This window comes from Hemibagrus wyckioides, linkage group LG15, assembly GCF_019097595.1.
Source record: "Hemibagrus wyckioides isolate EC202008001 linkage group LG15, SWU_Hwy_1.0, whole genome shotgun sequence".
NCBI lineage: Eukaryota > Metazoa > Chordata > Actinopteri > Siluriformes > Bagridae > Hemibagrus > Hemibagrus wyckioides.
This window is the reverse complement of record NC_080724.1, coordinates 7,409,525-7,425,074: the sequence shown is the minus strand read 5'-3', so window position 1 is coordinate 7,425,074 and position 15,550 is coordinate 7,409,525. Positions and strand designations below refer to the sequence as shown.

Sequence of the window (15,550 nt, the reverse complement as noted above, 5' to 3'; positions counted from 1 at the left end):
GAGCGCGCCTCTGAATGCAACAGCTGCATAGTGAGTGAGATTTGCAAACATTGAAAGCGAGCTTTTTGGCCAGCGAACAATTGGCTAACGCAGCTACTGACAATACAACTTATTATCCGGATAAGTTATCTGTCTACAAGTCCGACACGAGTGTCGTTATGTATATATTCAAATAACTTGACTTAATAGATTGAGAATACCTGACGAGTGGACATATTGGTAGGTATTGGTGAGTTCCCTATTTTTTTTTCGGTAGCTATTAAGTTGGACTTCTGGCTAACGTTAGCCATTTTTTTGTGTTATCAATATCATACTAACGTTAACGTGTTTCAACTGACTCGCGTAGGTTAGGTTCGGTCAGTTCGTCGATAATGTTGGATAAGGTAGGAAGTGGTAAGCGATAGGAAACTTATCTTGTGAAGAAAGTTAAGGCAGGAACTGCATAGTAGACAGTTGATGCTGCTCTAAAGCCGCAAGGAATGGTGAATTGAAACGAACCTGTGACTAATTCGTATGCTAGTTTTCTTCTGCTAGTTCCCACCTGAACTTTCTTTCTCAACAAATCCCTTTTTATCGACTACTTGAACCGTCTGAGCTACAACCGAACACAGTTATACGCATGTCTAACCACAATTTATTCAAATAAAGGATGAGTTTTGTGCAACACAAATTATGTAACTATGCAAAGCAGGGCTGTAATTTTGGTTTTATTGTAAACAAGATTAACGAGATTCTACCCTATAACGTTGACGTGTATACTAGTGGAATAGTACATCGAACCGATTAATCGATTTATTATATTTCTGTAGCAGGGAAGTAGCTCGTTATTCAGCTAATCTGAATTAGCTACAGTAACCTTTTAATCTAGCGAGGTGTCATGCGGTTGATTATAAACAGCCATATGAAATGTGGAAAGCCCGTCCCTTGATGTCCTTTATGGATTTTATGGACCAGTATCTTATTCTGCAAATGCAATAATAAAAAAAAAAAAAAAAAAAAAAAAACAGTTTGGAGAGTAGTTGCTGATCAGGTTTAAGATGATCACGTGTCAGGAAATTATGGCCCCAATGCTTCCACGACTTGAGTCGAGCCTTTAACATTATGTGAGTTTGGCTGGTTAGAAGACCGATCTGCCTTTTTTTTTTCTTTTTTTTTTAACCCCCATTTCATTTCCATTTTGTCTTTATTTCGCGTGTTTATTTTAATAACTTCGCAAGCTACAATAACACTTCCAAATCGTTAAAGCTCCATTCGCTACATATTTCTATTTAACCGTGTGTGTGTGTGTGTGTATTATGTGAATAGAGCTTGAGGGAGAAGATATCAGTCGATAGTTAATGAAGAGGATTGATTCAGGTTGGTTTAAGAGACCGCATGTTTTAATGTCGGGAAAACGATTGACCATTGCGAATAGTTTTATTTCGCCTACATGAATGTGAATGGACTTTCATTCCGTGACGTCTCGTTAGTTTTTTTTTTTTTTCTTAGAAATGTGTTTTTCCCCTTGTAAATGGCACACTAATAAAGTTTAAACCGGATGAGGTTTTACATGTATAGTTTATCATTTCTGTGCACACCTCGTTCCTCATACACACAATGCCATGATACAGAAACAGTGCTACTATTCAGCCCTAACGAGTGCAACTGATAAATCTGCCTCTTTAACCTTTTCACCATTTCTTAAAGTGTTAGTGTCGATGAAGTTGGCTGCTTTTGTTTCTCCCATTATGGCCTTTTTTTCCCCTCTTTTGCTGTGGCCGCATGGTAAAAGCCCTGACAAAAGAATGAGCAAGACAAGCAACAGCTGGTGCTTTGCTCATTTTATTTAGTATGTCAAGCTTGTGTTTGCAACAGATGCCAAAGTGTGTTTGAGTATTTTCAGCAGCGATCAGACTAATTATTCCACCACAGCCTTATAAAACACATGGGCTTTTTTTTGACAGACACCTTTCTGTAGTTGAAGTTCAACAAGTGATCCGTGCACATTGTCGCCTTGTTCTCTTCTGGTGGTTTGTGTGCGTTATAGCAGGAGGAAATGTCTGAATGAATGGACGAAGGATACTTGTGTAGAGTTGAATGATTTAGCTTTTAGTTGATAAGTAATGCTTACTATCCAGGCAGTATGCTAGGGATGCGATCATAGAGGTATATAGTTTATGAAGAGGGAGGAAATAAAAACTCTTCCTGAATGAAATAAACTTATAATGATATAGGATTCATATGAAATATTGAAGCTTTCTTATTGTTTATAATTTCCTCCACTAAAGCACACCATAGTTCTGTAGTTTTAGAAAAACATTGCTCAAAATACTAAAATCATGCAACGGTATATTGTTGTTTTTTTTGTAAAAAGTTTATTTATTCACTTTTTTATGTGTTTATTTAGTTGAAATTGTCTATTTATTTATTTATTTTTTTTTTTTTTTTTTTTTTACAAGAGCAAAAAAAAAAAAAGAGGGAAAGTTTTGTGCTTTTTTTTTTGGTTGAGAAAATAACATTTTCCTAAAGAAAAAGTCCCCCTGAAACGGAAATATTTGTGACTGGTTTAGCGATTCTGTCGGTAATTTATTTCTGTAAGAAGTTAATGGTCGGCTGTTGTATTGCTACCACGGAAGGACAACGCCGTTAGAGATACAGTGAGCTTCTTTACCTTGTCGTATTAATGAGAAACTGTTTTATTCTGTTGACACTTTTGAAAAAGTTTTTAAACAAGTAAACCCAGTTTCGGTTTTAAAGTTCCTAAGAAAAGTAAATCTTAAACATGTTATATAGTTTTAATATTGAATAACAAAAACTCTGACTCTCACCATGAATATAGCCATAGAAGCTGGCATGGCGTTAAAAAAGAAAGAAGGAAAGAAAGAAATCTGACTCGGAAGCTGCATTGGGGCATTTGTTGAAAGTTGAAGAATGCAAGGTAGCTTTATGTCGTAGTTACAGAAGAGATTCCACGAGCTAACAATGGTGATGTAATGGCACTGCTGCCATTATTATCATGCAAGTTTGAATCTTTGGAATCTTATCTGTTTGGACGTACAGGTCAGGAGATGAGAGGATTAAAGTGCTGCTGCATCTTTGTATTTAGGTAGAGATGGCTTAATCTTAATTTTTAGAGAGAGAGAGTAGTTATGGGTAATGTGTTTTAAAGAATTTTGTAATTGCAGAACAAATTCATGCAAACACATTCGGTACAACATGGTAATAGTTTAAAAGATAAATCATGTGCTTTCGATTTTACCAATTCAAATGGTTTTCCACAAATTAAAGCACAAAAGGCAATCATAAAAAACTCCACCAAATCCTCGAAACCATTAATTAGTCTGATAGTGTGATAATAGACCAACTTAACGATGAAAGCAAAAAGTCAACTCAATTTTAGTTCGCATACCAGACACTAATTGTATGTACATGTTCGTCTCTTGACACGCGATGTAAAGATTGATTGACAGCCCACAGTAAGTGTGCTAATGATTTCAATATAATTATCTATTGCTAGAATTAAAATTTTATATAGTAGACAGAACCAAAGTTATACAAACAATTATAAGTATCAGTGCTGTATACAAAATTGTTTTTGGAACACCGCTATCTAATAGTTGTTATGATCAGTTTATGAGTCGTTCAAGGGGGATTTTCCTCTTAAGTGTGATGATGGTTACATTTTGGTGCTTGAAAGGATTTTAACAGGCTTTTGGGGCATTTTTTGAAAAATTTTGTCGCTACCACATGCAGTATTTTTCCTTTAGAGAGAGAGAGAAAGGTCTTGCCTTATTCTGGTTTTGGTCCACGTTATTTGCAGATGCGTAAGTGGATTCCTGAAATGCGGTGTACTGACTATTCTTTTCACTTTGATTGTTTTAAGTAAACAGGGCCACAATTTTAAATAGGTTAAACATCTGCAAGCTTGTGTTGATTCCAAGTTGGTTGCTAGAGATTATGCAGGCTGGAAGCATTTTTCCTCCTCTATGTGTATGAGTTTGTAATGAGGAAAGCTGAACTAGGCTGTCTTTTTCAAATCAGGATTATTTACCATAACATATAAAAAAAAAAAAAAAAACCCACCTTTTCAGATGGGCATTAAAACCTTGTAAAAAAAAAAAAAAAAGTGTTTGGATTTTGTTGGTCATTGCATGTCACTTATAGAGTATATTTATTAGTGAATCATTTTGTTGTTGATTTTTTGTTCAAGCTGAGGATCATGTTGTTCAGCGAAGGCCACGCCTGACATTCTCTTTGCTCTTGCTTTCATTTCAGGTTCTGCCTGCCAGGACATAATTCCTTTGTGTGAATCACAAGATATCTGAAGAGATTTAACGTGTAAACACCTTCTGGTGACAAGCCCTAACTGTTTTGCGTGGTTCAATCATGAAACTAGCCGAGGATCCACTTTTTGAAGGTTTGTTTGAAATCTGATTGTTGAGTCTGTTTTGGAAAAGGAATTGTGCGACTGGGTTTTCCAAGAATCGCATTCCATGAGAGTGCCTCGCAGAGCCTCTAGCCTCGGTACATATTTTGCGAAGGTGTTGAGTAAGGATTGTCATTGCCATGCCCACACACCCATTGATTCCACACGTGGAGAGTCCTGACGGGCTAGGCCATGACATCCTCAACCACAGCAGTGCCACTATGCCCAGCTCTGGCTCCAGCTCCAGTATAACAGCCCATGTGAGCCTGGCCGAGAAGGTTGAAATGCAGCTGGCAGTGCCGGTGCCAGGCAGCTCACCTCTGGCCTGCATGTTCTGCGAGGAGACGTTCGAGCAGGAAGATGAGCTCGGGCCGCACCTCCATTCCCAGCACCCCACCACATTTCACGCTCCAGCCGTGCTCCGTGTGGAGGCCGAGTTCTTAACACCCAGCGAGAGGATTCGTTCCAAAGTGTGCCAGAACGAGTCAAATGAGGAGCTGAGCTGTGATGTATGTGGCCAAGCCACCGAAAATATCACTGCGCTTGAGGCTCACATGCGGAAGCACAAGGACTCCTTCATTTACTCCTGCGGCCTGTGTGGTAGGCGCTTCAAGGAGCCCTGGTTCCTCAAGAATCACATGAGGACCCATGGCAAATCCAGATCCGCCAAGGGCCAGGACGCCGAGGTGCCCATTACCGTCAACGGCGTCGTCCAAGATCGACCAGCATCGCCTGTGATGACGACTTACAAAATGTGCATGGTCTGCGGGTTTTTCTTCCTTAACAAGGAGGTGCTAGCGGAGCACAGCAAAGTGCACAACCGAGAGCCGGAAGCCGAGGAAAACGTGTGCGATAAGAGCCAGCTGAATCCCGAGGTGCCGGTCTCTCAAGAATGCTTTCTTCAGTGTGTCAGTTTACAGAGAACATCTCAGTACGCTGAGCAAAAATGCCAACCTGGCCGCTGGATCTCACAGCTGGATCCGTTCAATACTTACCAGGCCTGGCAGTTGGCAACCAAAGGCAAGATTGCTGCTGGCCCAAACCTGAGCAAAGAGCTCAATCCCGACTCCAATTCCGACAACGAGGAGTCCGGTTCAGACAAAGAGGAGCTCGGTTCTATCTGGGACTCTAGCGGCGGGGATAAACTGGTAAGACGGGGCCTGAGGAGTGAGCTAAAAGCCAAACTTGGTGGTGGCGATCTGTCAGAGCAGAAGAGTCTGAGTCTGCGTAAAGACAAGCCCACGGACTGCGAGGAGTGCGGCAAAACGTTCAGAACCTATCATCAGCTGGTTCTGCACTCTAGAGTTCACAAAAGAGAGAGAGGAGGAGCCGAGAGCCCCACCACACCCGTAGATGGGAGGACTCCAAGCGTCAGCTCTGCCGGGAGTCCGTCACTGGATAGAGCGGAAGACGGCTCTGAGGACGGCTATGAAGAAGGTGTGTCTGCTGAAGCATTTCAGACAGGTAGTGTCTCCCAAATTATCACATATTATAGGGTTTTTTTCCCCAGACACATTTATGCATTATAGGCTATCTATGAGTTAAAAAAAAAAAACGGCTGTTAAGAGAACAGGACGTGGCATCACTGGCAATATCCTGATTTTCTGCATGACCTTTTTATGAATGCAGCACAGATGCAGTGGCTTAGGTGTGGCATTGGTTTCCATTTTTGTGTGTGATTCAGTGTATGTGAGTCAAACATAGATAAAGCATAGATATAATAAGGCCCAGTATAGCTTGTTCTGTTTGAAATAGAGTTCTGTTAGTAATAACGTTTGAATAAAAAGGACTTGTATGACAATTATTTCACCGTCTGTTTGTTATTCTAAAGCATGGCTTCTGAATTTTTGAAATAGTCTCCTTGTTGTCAGCTGAGGAATCTGTTTAAGTAAATACATTATGTACACATCTAGCATAAAATGTCATTGTCATTATCTAGCATTAAATGTCAAATGCCTACACACTACAGTGGTGATTCAGTTTGATTTTTAAGGTCTTATTAATAGTGATTATGCAGTTTTAGTACTTAAAGGTCATGATTGTGGTGTTTCAAAAGGTGCTAACTTTTTGTTTGAGATAAGAGCTCTCTCTCATGACTGGGGCAAAAAGTAGTTCTGAACAACACGCTCTTCTGTTTGTTTAAAAACTCAGTGAAGGACACGGTTTTCTTTCCGGACTGTTTTTCCGTTTGGAATGAAATTTTTATTATTATTATTATTATCATTATTATTACAGATGCCTCTGTTTGTTGATATTGTTTGCAGATAAAATTGAAGAAGGCTCACACAAAATGAAACTGAAAATTCTTGCTCCAAGGAAGTGTTGTTACTGTGGCAAGACTTTCCGCTCTAACTATTACCTCAATATTCATCTCAGGACACACACAGGTATGGAATGTAAAATAGGTCTTTTCTATATCTTTAGAGCTTAAATAATTTTCTAAGACATTTGTTGTAAACAGTTTTGAAAGGGGATGTTTTAGTGTATCTTGTACACTGACAGAACATATCTCTGGTATATCTGTTAGGGTGTCACATGTTAAGATTTGCAACAAACAATGGTTTTATTTCTAAACCTAGTCGCTTCAGTTGAAGGTGCATTTGTAAACGGTTCCTCTCAAGGTTTCTTCCTCATGTCATCTCAGGGAGGTTTTCCTGACCTCAGTCTTGCTCATAAGGAAGAAATATAAATTTAATTTTAAACTTTGTAATTTTTATTCGGAAATCTTAGATTTCTTTACTGACGCATTGAGACAATATCTGTTGCTAAAAGCACTATGCAAATGAAATTGAATGGAATAAAAATTTTGAAATCGAGAATGAAATTGAGCCCATTGATACTGTGCCTGGACTCTATTGCTCTGTCCAGCAAGGAAATGATGGTGTATGCTTAAGCCATCACTGATATGCTTTTGTATCAGCAGATTGTTACCGCATTTCACCATCACACCATTCTGTACTGCAAACACTCACTGTAGTTTTAATTTAGCAATAACCAAACCCTAATTTAAAAGTGTTTCTTTAATGAGTTTTATTATTCTGAACTACTATAGCTCTGCAGCTTGATACTGTTTGCTGTAAGTGCTAATTGCTCCTCTTACTGCCTCTCTTTTTCCAGGTGAAAAACCTTACAAATGTGAATACTGTGACTATGCTGCAGCTCAGAAGACCTCTCTGAGGTATCACCTGGATCGACGTCACAAAGACAAGCCTTATACTGAGATCCCCAACATTCCAGTGACAGCACCTGCTGCTAACAGCACCAAGGGTAACGAGTCTCCTAACAACATGGATGACAAGCCGGCCTCCAAACCAGCTAAACAATGGCTCGCCCCCAGCGTTGTGGGTGCAAGCGTGAAACATGAAGCAGTACCCAGCCGAGCAGGCATTCCCATCTCCAGTCCCGTCACCCTCATCAAAGAGGAGTGTACCAACATGGCCGCCACGACTCCTTACACTCCTCCTGATGAGCCGCACGCTAACGGCGCTTTCCCAATCAACCTGAAGGCAGAGGGAAAAGAAGCATCTGAGGCACCACTAAACCTCTCCCTCAAAGCATCTTTGTCTTTAGCTGCTACCTCCGTACCTAGGAATATGTTACTGACCAACACCTGCACTTCCTGTCCATATGAAACCCTCTATCCTGAAGTCCTGCTCATGCACAGGAAGCTTATACATAAGGAAAAGTCTGATGCCAAAAAGAATTCCTACCGACCCCCGCCGAAGCTCAAACGCCATACCGGGTGTCCCCCAGCACTCGAAGGAAAAGACGTGGCCCCGTTAGCTAACGTCAGCCGAAAGCATCCTCGCCGGACCAAATCCCCAACACCCCACCCTGGAAAATCTTCCAGACCTACTCAGAACGCGTACAGGTATTCAATCTGATGAATCACTTTTTCATATGATTGCTATTAGGCTTGCATGATTTCATCATATTTTTATCGTTATCGTAATGCACACATTGTGAATATTGAAGAGGAATTGAAAGCAAAAAGAATGGGCACACCTGTAGTTGCACACCCACACCACAATGGCTGTGTAACACCATCATTTAAAAGTCTATAGAAAGCATAATTAAAATAATTGGAGCTTAAATCAATAAAAAGAGTGTAAAATTCAGTGTGAAATGTTGTTCACTACGGAGTTGAATCTATACCAAGTCTGAAAAATCTGAAATGCAGTACAGAAACCATGTGACCTGTAGCACTCCATGTGGGATTTTCATCAGGGAGAGGCGATCACAGTGAGTTGGACTATAAATAATGAAGAAAAATGAACAAAAAAGCAACCTGATTATTAACTGCATTTTGACCTGAATTATGTGTAGGCAGCTGCAGCATGTCTGGTGGTCATTTCCTGCTTCACGTCTACATGTCTTTTATAAATTGACTCTAGGTATTATAGTATAATTTGACACTCACTAAACAACCTGGCTTTGTGCATCAAATCACATACATGTGTGCTATTCCAGAAAACTATTGAGTACTAGCATTAAAAGCGTTTTCCTGTTATGGTTAGTGTTTGAATTTGAGTCTCTCATGTGACCCTCAGACCTATCAGTTGTTACTTTATGTCTCAGCGTTAGATTAGTTTAATATTTTTGAATGTAAGGTCATATTTCTGAATTTGAGACATGCACCCTGAGAGCAGTCATGATGACAGTGGAAGGTTTGTATAGAGAAACGGAATCATCTCTGGAAGCCTTCAGATGATTTTGGCTCTGATGTGCCATCTAGTGGATAATGATTGTAAACAACAGGATGTGCACAAACTTCACAGGCGAGTAGTTGAAAAGTGCTGCTTGCATTGGTGGTTCAGTATTTAATGATTCAAAAGTATAAACCAGTCCTTAGGCTTCCATGATAAGAGCTTTCAACATCATTTCCCTTCTTTTACATGTCCAAACTCTTGTTTATTGTTATCTTACACTATTTTGTTTCTGACTTTTATTATGACAGGACTGGTACAAAGAAGCCAGAGATTTCTAAGGTATCCCCTGCAAAAGAGACCTGGTCAGAGCAGCAGAAGCCAACCCAGAGGTTCAGGGCTGCAGAATCTGTTGTAAGCGTCCAAGCCAGGTTTCCAGAATCAGTGGCTGAAACCAACAGGAAGTTGAACCCTCCTGCAGTCTCGCAGAAGCCCGCTCCTGTTACAAACGGCGTCCTGTGGACCTCGGAACCGAACCGGCTGTGTCTGTCCGATAGATTCAGGAACCTGACACAAACTGACTTGGGTGAACCCTCCAGCAAGAGGTCGAGACCTTCCGAGCCTCTGCAGAGTACAGGGAGAATCGCAGAGCTGTCCTCGGACAGGAACGTGAAAAACTACCTGCCCTTGGCTTCCACTCGTGTGGCACCCTCAGGATCAGGGAGTAGCATGGACGCTGACTGGAATGTAATCAACCTGCTACGCACGTACGCACCCAGCGAGCTAGCATCGCTGTACCAACCTGCTATCCCAGGCTCTAGCCATGCTTTGACTGGAAATTCACCTGCTGCTGGTAAGCAAATACATGAAGCAACCATGACACTATACATAGTATTCTCTCGTAAAGATCTGTGTAATATATATTTGCCTGGTGAAGCCTTTATTGTTAAATAATTCCTCGACATAACCTTGCATAAAATTATATCCTTGTGTGTTAAACATTTACCCATACAAACAGAGAAGATACCGATTTTGCTTCTAAATGCTAAGAACACTTTTTTTTTTGGTCATAAGCAGCTGATTTGAAGCATGATATAAATGAAGTGTAAGGTTAATATTGGAGTACAAATTTGATTGTGTCAGGCATAGTGTAGGCTTTAACTGGTGGACAACTTTACATATTTGTTCCTTCATACTTCAAACTTGTTTCCTTTAAGGAACAATAAATGTTTTTAGCATCGTACAGCCTTGAGGGCAGTACACTATTAATTATTACTAATTTTCATTGTTAAAAATGAACAGAAGGCACATTTTCTGATTGATTGATTGTAAAGAGCTCAACAACCTTTACATTAAAATTAAAGTTGTGATTGTGTGTCTCTTATTTGTCTGTACCTGTAGGGAGTCGGCCTCGGTCCTTCTCACATTACCCCGGTAACATCATTCAGCGGAGAAGCCACCCCAACCCTCCTGACTCCACCTCTTAGAAAATGGTAAATCTTTCACATTTGCCGTGTAGCTGAACACCAGTATGCAAGAGAAGGGTTTTTTTAAGCTTGCCCATGACCTGTAGATGTTTCTTTTTTTATATGAAGCTTGCAAGACTAAGAATGCTCATGTTTATTCATCTTTAGTAACTGCAAGGTCAGGGTAGTTTCCATTGCAAAGTTACTGCTGTGTTTCTCTTTCAGGGAATTACAACCAGTTAAATTTGTTAGAAAATATCTCATGCAGGTACAAATAATAACAGAGTGAGCAAGTGGGATAAAAAAACTCAAGTCAAGTAACTGAGGTGCTGGTGTTTCTACCTCTGGGGTATTTCCTAGTGCTAATTAGTATTTCCAGCGCAGTCATGTTTTTTTAAGCCACACCCACACTGTGGTTAAAATCCAACAGATACAAATATTTGGAGCACAAAACCGAACTATGGTGTAATTGTTACACCCATATTTTACTTGCAGATGTGTACTAATCTGTAATTTTGCTCAAGTGTTTTTCCATTTGAAATGAATGCTAATGCTCCCACCCCCCCCCTTTTTCTTTTCTTTTTTTCTTTAGGTTTGAACTATTTGGACAAAACCAACCAAGGGATCTTTGACTGGAAGAAAAGTTTACTCCTGACACTACTTCTAGAGCCAGACATGTGACCAAGATGTGATATTAATGCTGCATGGGGGGTTTAATTTCTTTATCTCGACCTTGGTTACGAGGCAGAGTGAACTCAGAACTGGGCCTTGAACAGTGTTGCGTTTTACACATCATAACGTTCCAGTATATCAACAGCGTACAGATGCGGTATTGCACTTAACGCGACACACAACATATCATGCACTCCTGTTTACTGTAAAAAAAAAAATAAAAAAAAAAGTGCGACATGTTCTCAAATCAAATGCTTGTGGGGGCAGAGCTTTGATTTGCCCACAACATTACATCTAATAAGTGCCTCTTCTACTTGATCGAAATGCTGTTACACAAAGGTAGGATAGACCAAATAAACTTGACCCACGTTTGGTTCAGAGATATAAACTATATTTTGTAAATGTTATGACATTTCTATTAAGGCTGTGCTGAAAAAGGGTTGACTTTTTGCCATGCAGCTTCTGGTGGTTTTTTGATATTGCAATTTAAAAACGTTTCAGTTTTCCCCCCAATTGTGCAAATGAAAGCTGCTGTTTTTGTTTTGTCGTTGTTTGTTTATTTTCTGTCTCAAAACTGAGAGACGCAAAATAGCGGTGATGTACTGTGTACTTTCTTTGTATGGGGACTTTGCTCGAAACCTCTCACTGTGACGCGCAGACTCGGCATCCTCAGGTCTGACGGACGACAGAACTGTGATCGGACTCTCTGAGGAGGGCTTCCTTTGGGTTGACGTTACATTTTTCACACACTTTGATTTAGATCTCTTTCATTTGGTCAAGGATATATATTTATTTTTCTAGCAAATGTCCTGCTCTGTCTGGTTTGTAGTCATATGTGTGTGGAAAAGATTATGGCATTCTACTTTGTTCTCTGAGCCTGCGATAGCAGCTTATTTACTGTGACCAACTTGTGTTATGGTCTGCTTTTCAGAAACTACCTTATCCATCTACCCTACAGTTGCGCCGTTTCCTAGCACCAGAATGTTAATTTATTTGCCGATATTTAGTGAGCATCGATAAACTTGAACTCCCCCCCCCCCTTTTTTCCTTTTTATTTTTCACTTGATAGACCACCTCTTTTTTCCCACCATTCTGTTAAACTGGGAGTAAAGCCTGCTGTCGATGTTTATCATACTGTCCACTAACTTGTGGCTCAAATTGAGTAATATTTGTCTGTGTAGATTGAGTGTTTGTTTAACCTCTGATGTCTTTCAGTATTGGATTCTCTCAGTGTTTGTTTAATATTGTTTTTGCTTAGCTAAGATGAATACATCATTCATAATGCGCCATATGTAAATATGTGTGTTTTTGATTTATCAGCCCTCCATTGTTTATTTTTATTCTTCTGCACTTTCACTACTAGAATATATATATATTGTTTTGTACGGTCAGTTGGAGCATTTTTGCCCTCTTCCTGTTCTGGGAACACCATGCACTGAGCAGAGCAGTGTAAATGCAATGAACTGTCCAGAATTTCTACAGACTACAGTTCCACAGGAAAACACATACATGATGCGAACAAAACAGCAACGATTTCAGCTCTGTCGTTCAGTACGTTCTGATCGCTCCCATTATTCTATACCTTTGTACCCATGCTCTCCTGAGACTTAAGAGTGTATTTCCAACTGTTCAGTTGCAGAATAAAGCAATGGTTTGTGTGACATGTCCGATTGACTGTTTGATTTCCAACGTCCAAAAATTACTCTTGATGTATTTATACTGTGTGTTGTATAAATGACATTTTCTGGAATAGCAGTACAAAAGGTTACTCGGGTTAATATGGGTTTCTTCCAGGTTCTCTTGTTTACTTCCAGCTCTCAAATATTACAGGAGGAGCCTCGGGTACTGTAAGTTGCCCCTAGGTGTGAATGAGAGTGTGTGTGTGTGGGTGCATGGTGCCCTGGGAGAATATTCCCACCTTGTGCCTAGTGTTCTAGGGAATAGGCTCCAGTTCAAGCACATTAACCTGACCACAAGCAAAGCAGATACAGATGATGTATCTTTAAAGTATTCTTTTAGTATTCAGCCAATCGCTATTTAGATTTTTCTCTCAGGTTTATGTGAGTTTGATGTGTATATATGAAGCACAATGTTGAATACCAGTGTTTTTCATTGTGGTGTTTAACATATGATTTTTTCTTTGACATAACACACAGGATTTTTCTTTTTAAAATTGTGTCATTTCTACCTATTAGCTTAATCTCAATTTTGAAATATAAACTAGATTTAAATCCAAAATAATCTGTTTTATTTAAGAACTGCTGATTTGAGACTGCTTTTTTTGAGAAATGTGTGGTGCAGTTACCAGAAATGTGAAATTTCACATCCACAATTAGTTGGATGTCAACAGTGGAAATCTGTGGGATGTTGAACAGAAGGTCGGGGTTCAAGCCCCAGCACTGCCAAGCTGCCACCTTTGGCCCCTTAAGCAGGGCCCTTAACTCTCTCTGCTCCGGGGCACTGTATCATGGCTTGACCCTGTGCTCTGACCCCAGCTTTCTAACAAGCTGGGATATGCAAAGAAAATCATTCCTCTGTGCTGTAATTTATTTATGACAAATACATAAAGGCTTCTATGACGTACTTCAACATTACAACAACTGTATCTTTTATATATTATTTCTCATATTCATTAGAAGATAAGTTACAGGTTAACAAATGCAGTGGATAAAGACGGTCAAGACTTTGTCACACAGTTTATATACAGTTTACAACTTTGTGAAATGAAAACAGGGGGGCTGTGCACATAACTGACTATATTAAAAAATATCTTATACGTAGTAACTTTGTGTCAAAGAAGTGCAGGTCTTTATGGAGTCCTACTGGAGCTATATGGTGAACATGTCCATGATGAAGTGTCTGAATACCTAAACGGAAGAGAGAAGTCTATCTAATGTCTAGAAGCATGCTAGCATCTAGTGTGATTTTCATCAGGCATACATCATGGATACGCATAAGTTCGATTATTTTGTCTCGGTAAACAGATATCGGCTGTCGAGACATCTGTAATGTTCCTGTGTCACAATTTAAATTTTCTTCCTTTTTACTTTTGCAATCAGACTTCAAAATGTTAAAACTTGGAAACTATATGAAATACATATTTTTCAACATTTTTAGATCTGCACTATATACAGTATAATACAGTTTCCCCAGTTCATCACACACATACTTATGCATATACTGTACATTATAAATATTACCTTCTTTAATGTTGTAGCCCCAAATTAATGAACTATTCAAGGAGTTTGGGTTGCAAAAGTTTGGGCTGTAACTGAGCTTGTAAGTTATTTAATAACACTTTTGATGAAACAAAATACTGCTGATCCAAACATCTAGTTTTATGGTCTCAAGCGTACATGTACATTTGGGGTAATAATGTGCTTTTCAGAATTTGCGAAATGTTCATAATTTAGTTATTAATAATCAAGTTAATAATGATACGTAAATGATTTAAAAAGTTAATGGGAAAACATACATATTTATGTAGCTTCTGAAAGGCAGTACTAGATGGAAAGGATGATAATAACAATAATAATAATTTATCCCGATCAACTTGTTCAAAAGTTTACACCCCCTCTTACTCATAATGTAATGTTCTGCCTTGTTGAGCAACAGTGAATGTTTGCAACTTTTGTAATAGCTGTGTGTGAGCTCCTCAGTTGTCCTCATTGTGGAAAAAATGGACCTCAAAATTATACAGCCTCACTTGGAAACAGGTCAGATATGAAGAAGATGCTGGAAAGGCAACGAATGTGCAGGACCTGGAGGATTTTTCTGAAGATCAGTGGGACAAACTTACAGAGAGCTATCACAAAAGTCACTGATCATCCAGAAACCTATGAAGTATCAAGCATGTGTTATTTTTTGAACTGTATAAATTCAGTTATTACTGTCTCTTATATAATAAATGTGTTAACGTCTGTTATGTGAAATTGTTTACTCAGTGTAGAACTAAATAAAAAAAACAATGCAATTGTTATGTTCTGTATTTTTTCTTTAAGGGATATAATCTCTTTTCCTGAACAACCCTAAACTGAAATGCATGTATAATTCTGTGTGCAATGCCTAAATGTGTATCCACTACTGTAAAAGAGAGGTATGTGCACCGTGTCATAGTGTCCACTAGGTGTCGCGCTTTGCCAACAAGTAAAAAACGTCAACTTCTTCCTACGCCGCATGGCATGTTCAGACAGTAGGCCCCTTCTGCAAAGCCGTATAATTAGAGTAGGATTTCTCTGAGAATAAATCACTAGAGAAAACTGTAAGTTGGACAAAAGTTTGCAGTGTTTGTAATGCTTCATTAATGAATGGTGTTTTGAAGAATGGCTGACACGCTCTGAACCGCACTGATGTGATGCTTG

At 39.4% G+C, this 15,550-nt stretch overlaps 1 protein-coding gene across 3 annotated transcripts; it reads left to right on the top strand.

Moving 5' to 3' along the window:
• Positions 1-12,847, top strand: znf217 (zinc finger protein 217). Of its 3 annotated transcripts, none has more exons than XM_058410333.1 (7): positions 1-219; positions 4,255-5,842; positions 6,670-6,792; positions 7,523-8,276; positions 9,363-9,904; positions 10,453-10,544; positions 11,110-12,847. In XM_058410333.1, exons 2-6 carry the CDS (start codon positions 4,546-4,548, stop codon positions 10,536-10,538), a joined length of 2,802 nt encoding a protein of 933 aa, XP_058266316.1. In that variant the 5' UTR covers positions 1-219; positions 4,255-4,545; the 3' UTR covers positions 10,539-10,544; positions 11,110-12,847. The 3 variants fall into 3 exon arrangements, with proteins under 3 accessions (XP_058266316.1, XP_058266314.1, XP_058266315.1); XM_058410331.1 differs by having other exon boundaries at positions 2-219; positions 4,255-5,869; XM_058410332.1 differs by having other exon boundaries at positions 2-229; positions 4,255-5,869.
• Positions 12,848-15,550: the final 2,703 nt, after the last annotated feature.

Bases quoted from the DNA above. Each gene is read 5' to 3' on its own strand.
- znf217 (XM_058410331.1), top strand. From the start codon at position 4,546: ATGCCCACACACCCATTGATTCCACACGTGGAGAGTCCTGACGGGCTA. The intron at 6,793-7,522 runs GTATGGAATGTA...CTCTTTTTCCAG, and splicing joins TCATCTCAGGACACACACAG to GTGAAAAACCTTACAAATGT. The intron at 9,905-10,452 runs GTAAGCAAATAC...CTGTACCTGTAG, and splicing joins TGGAAATTCACCTGCTGCTG to GGAGTCGGCCTCGGTCCTTC.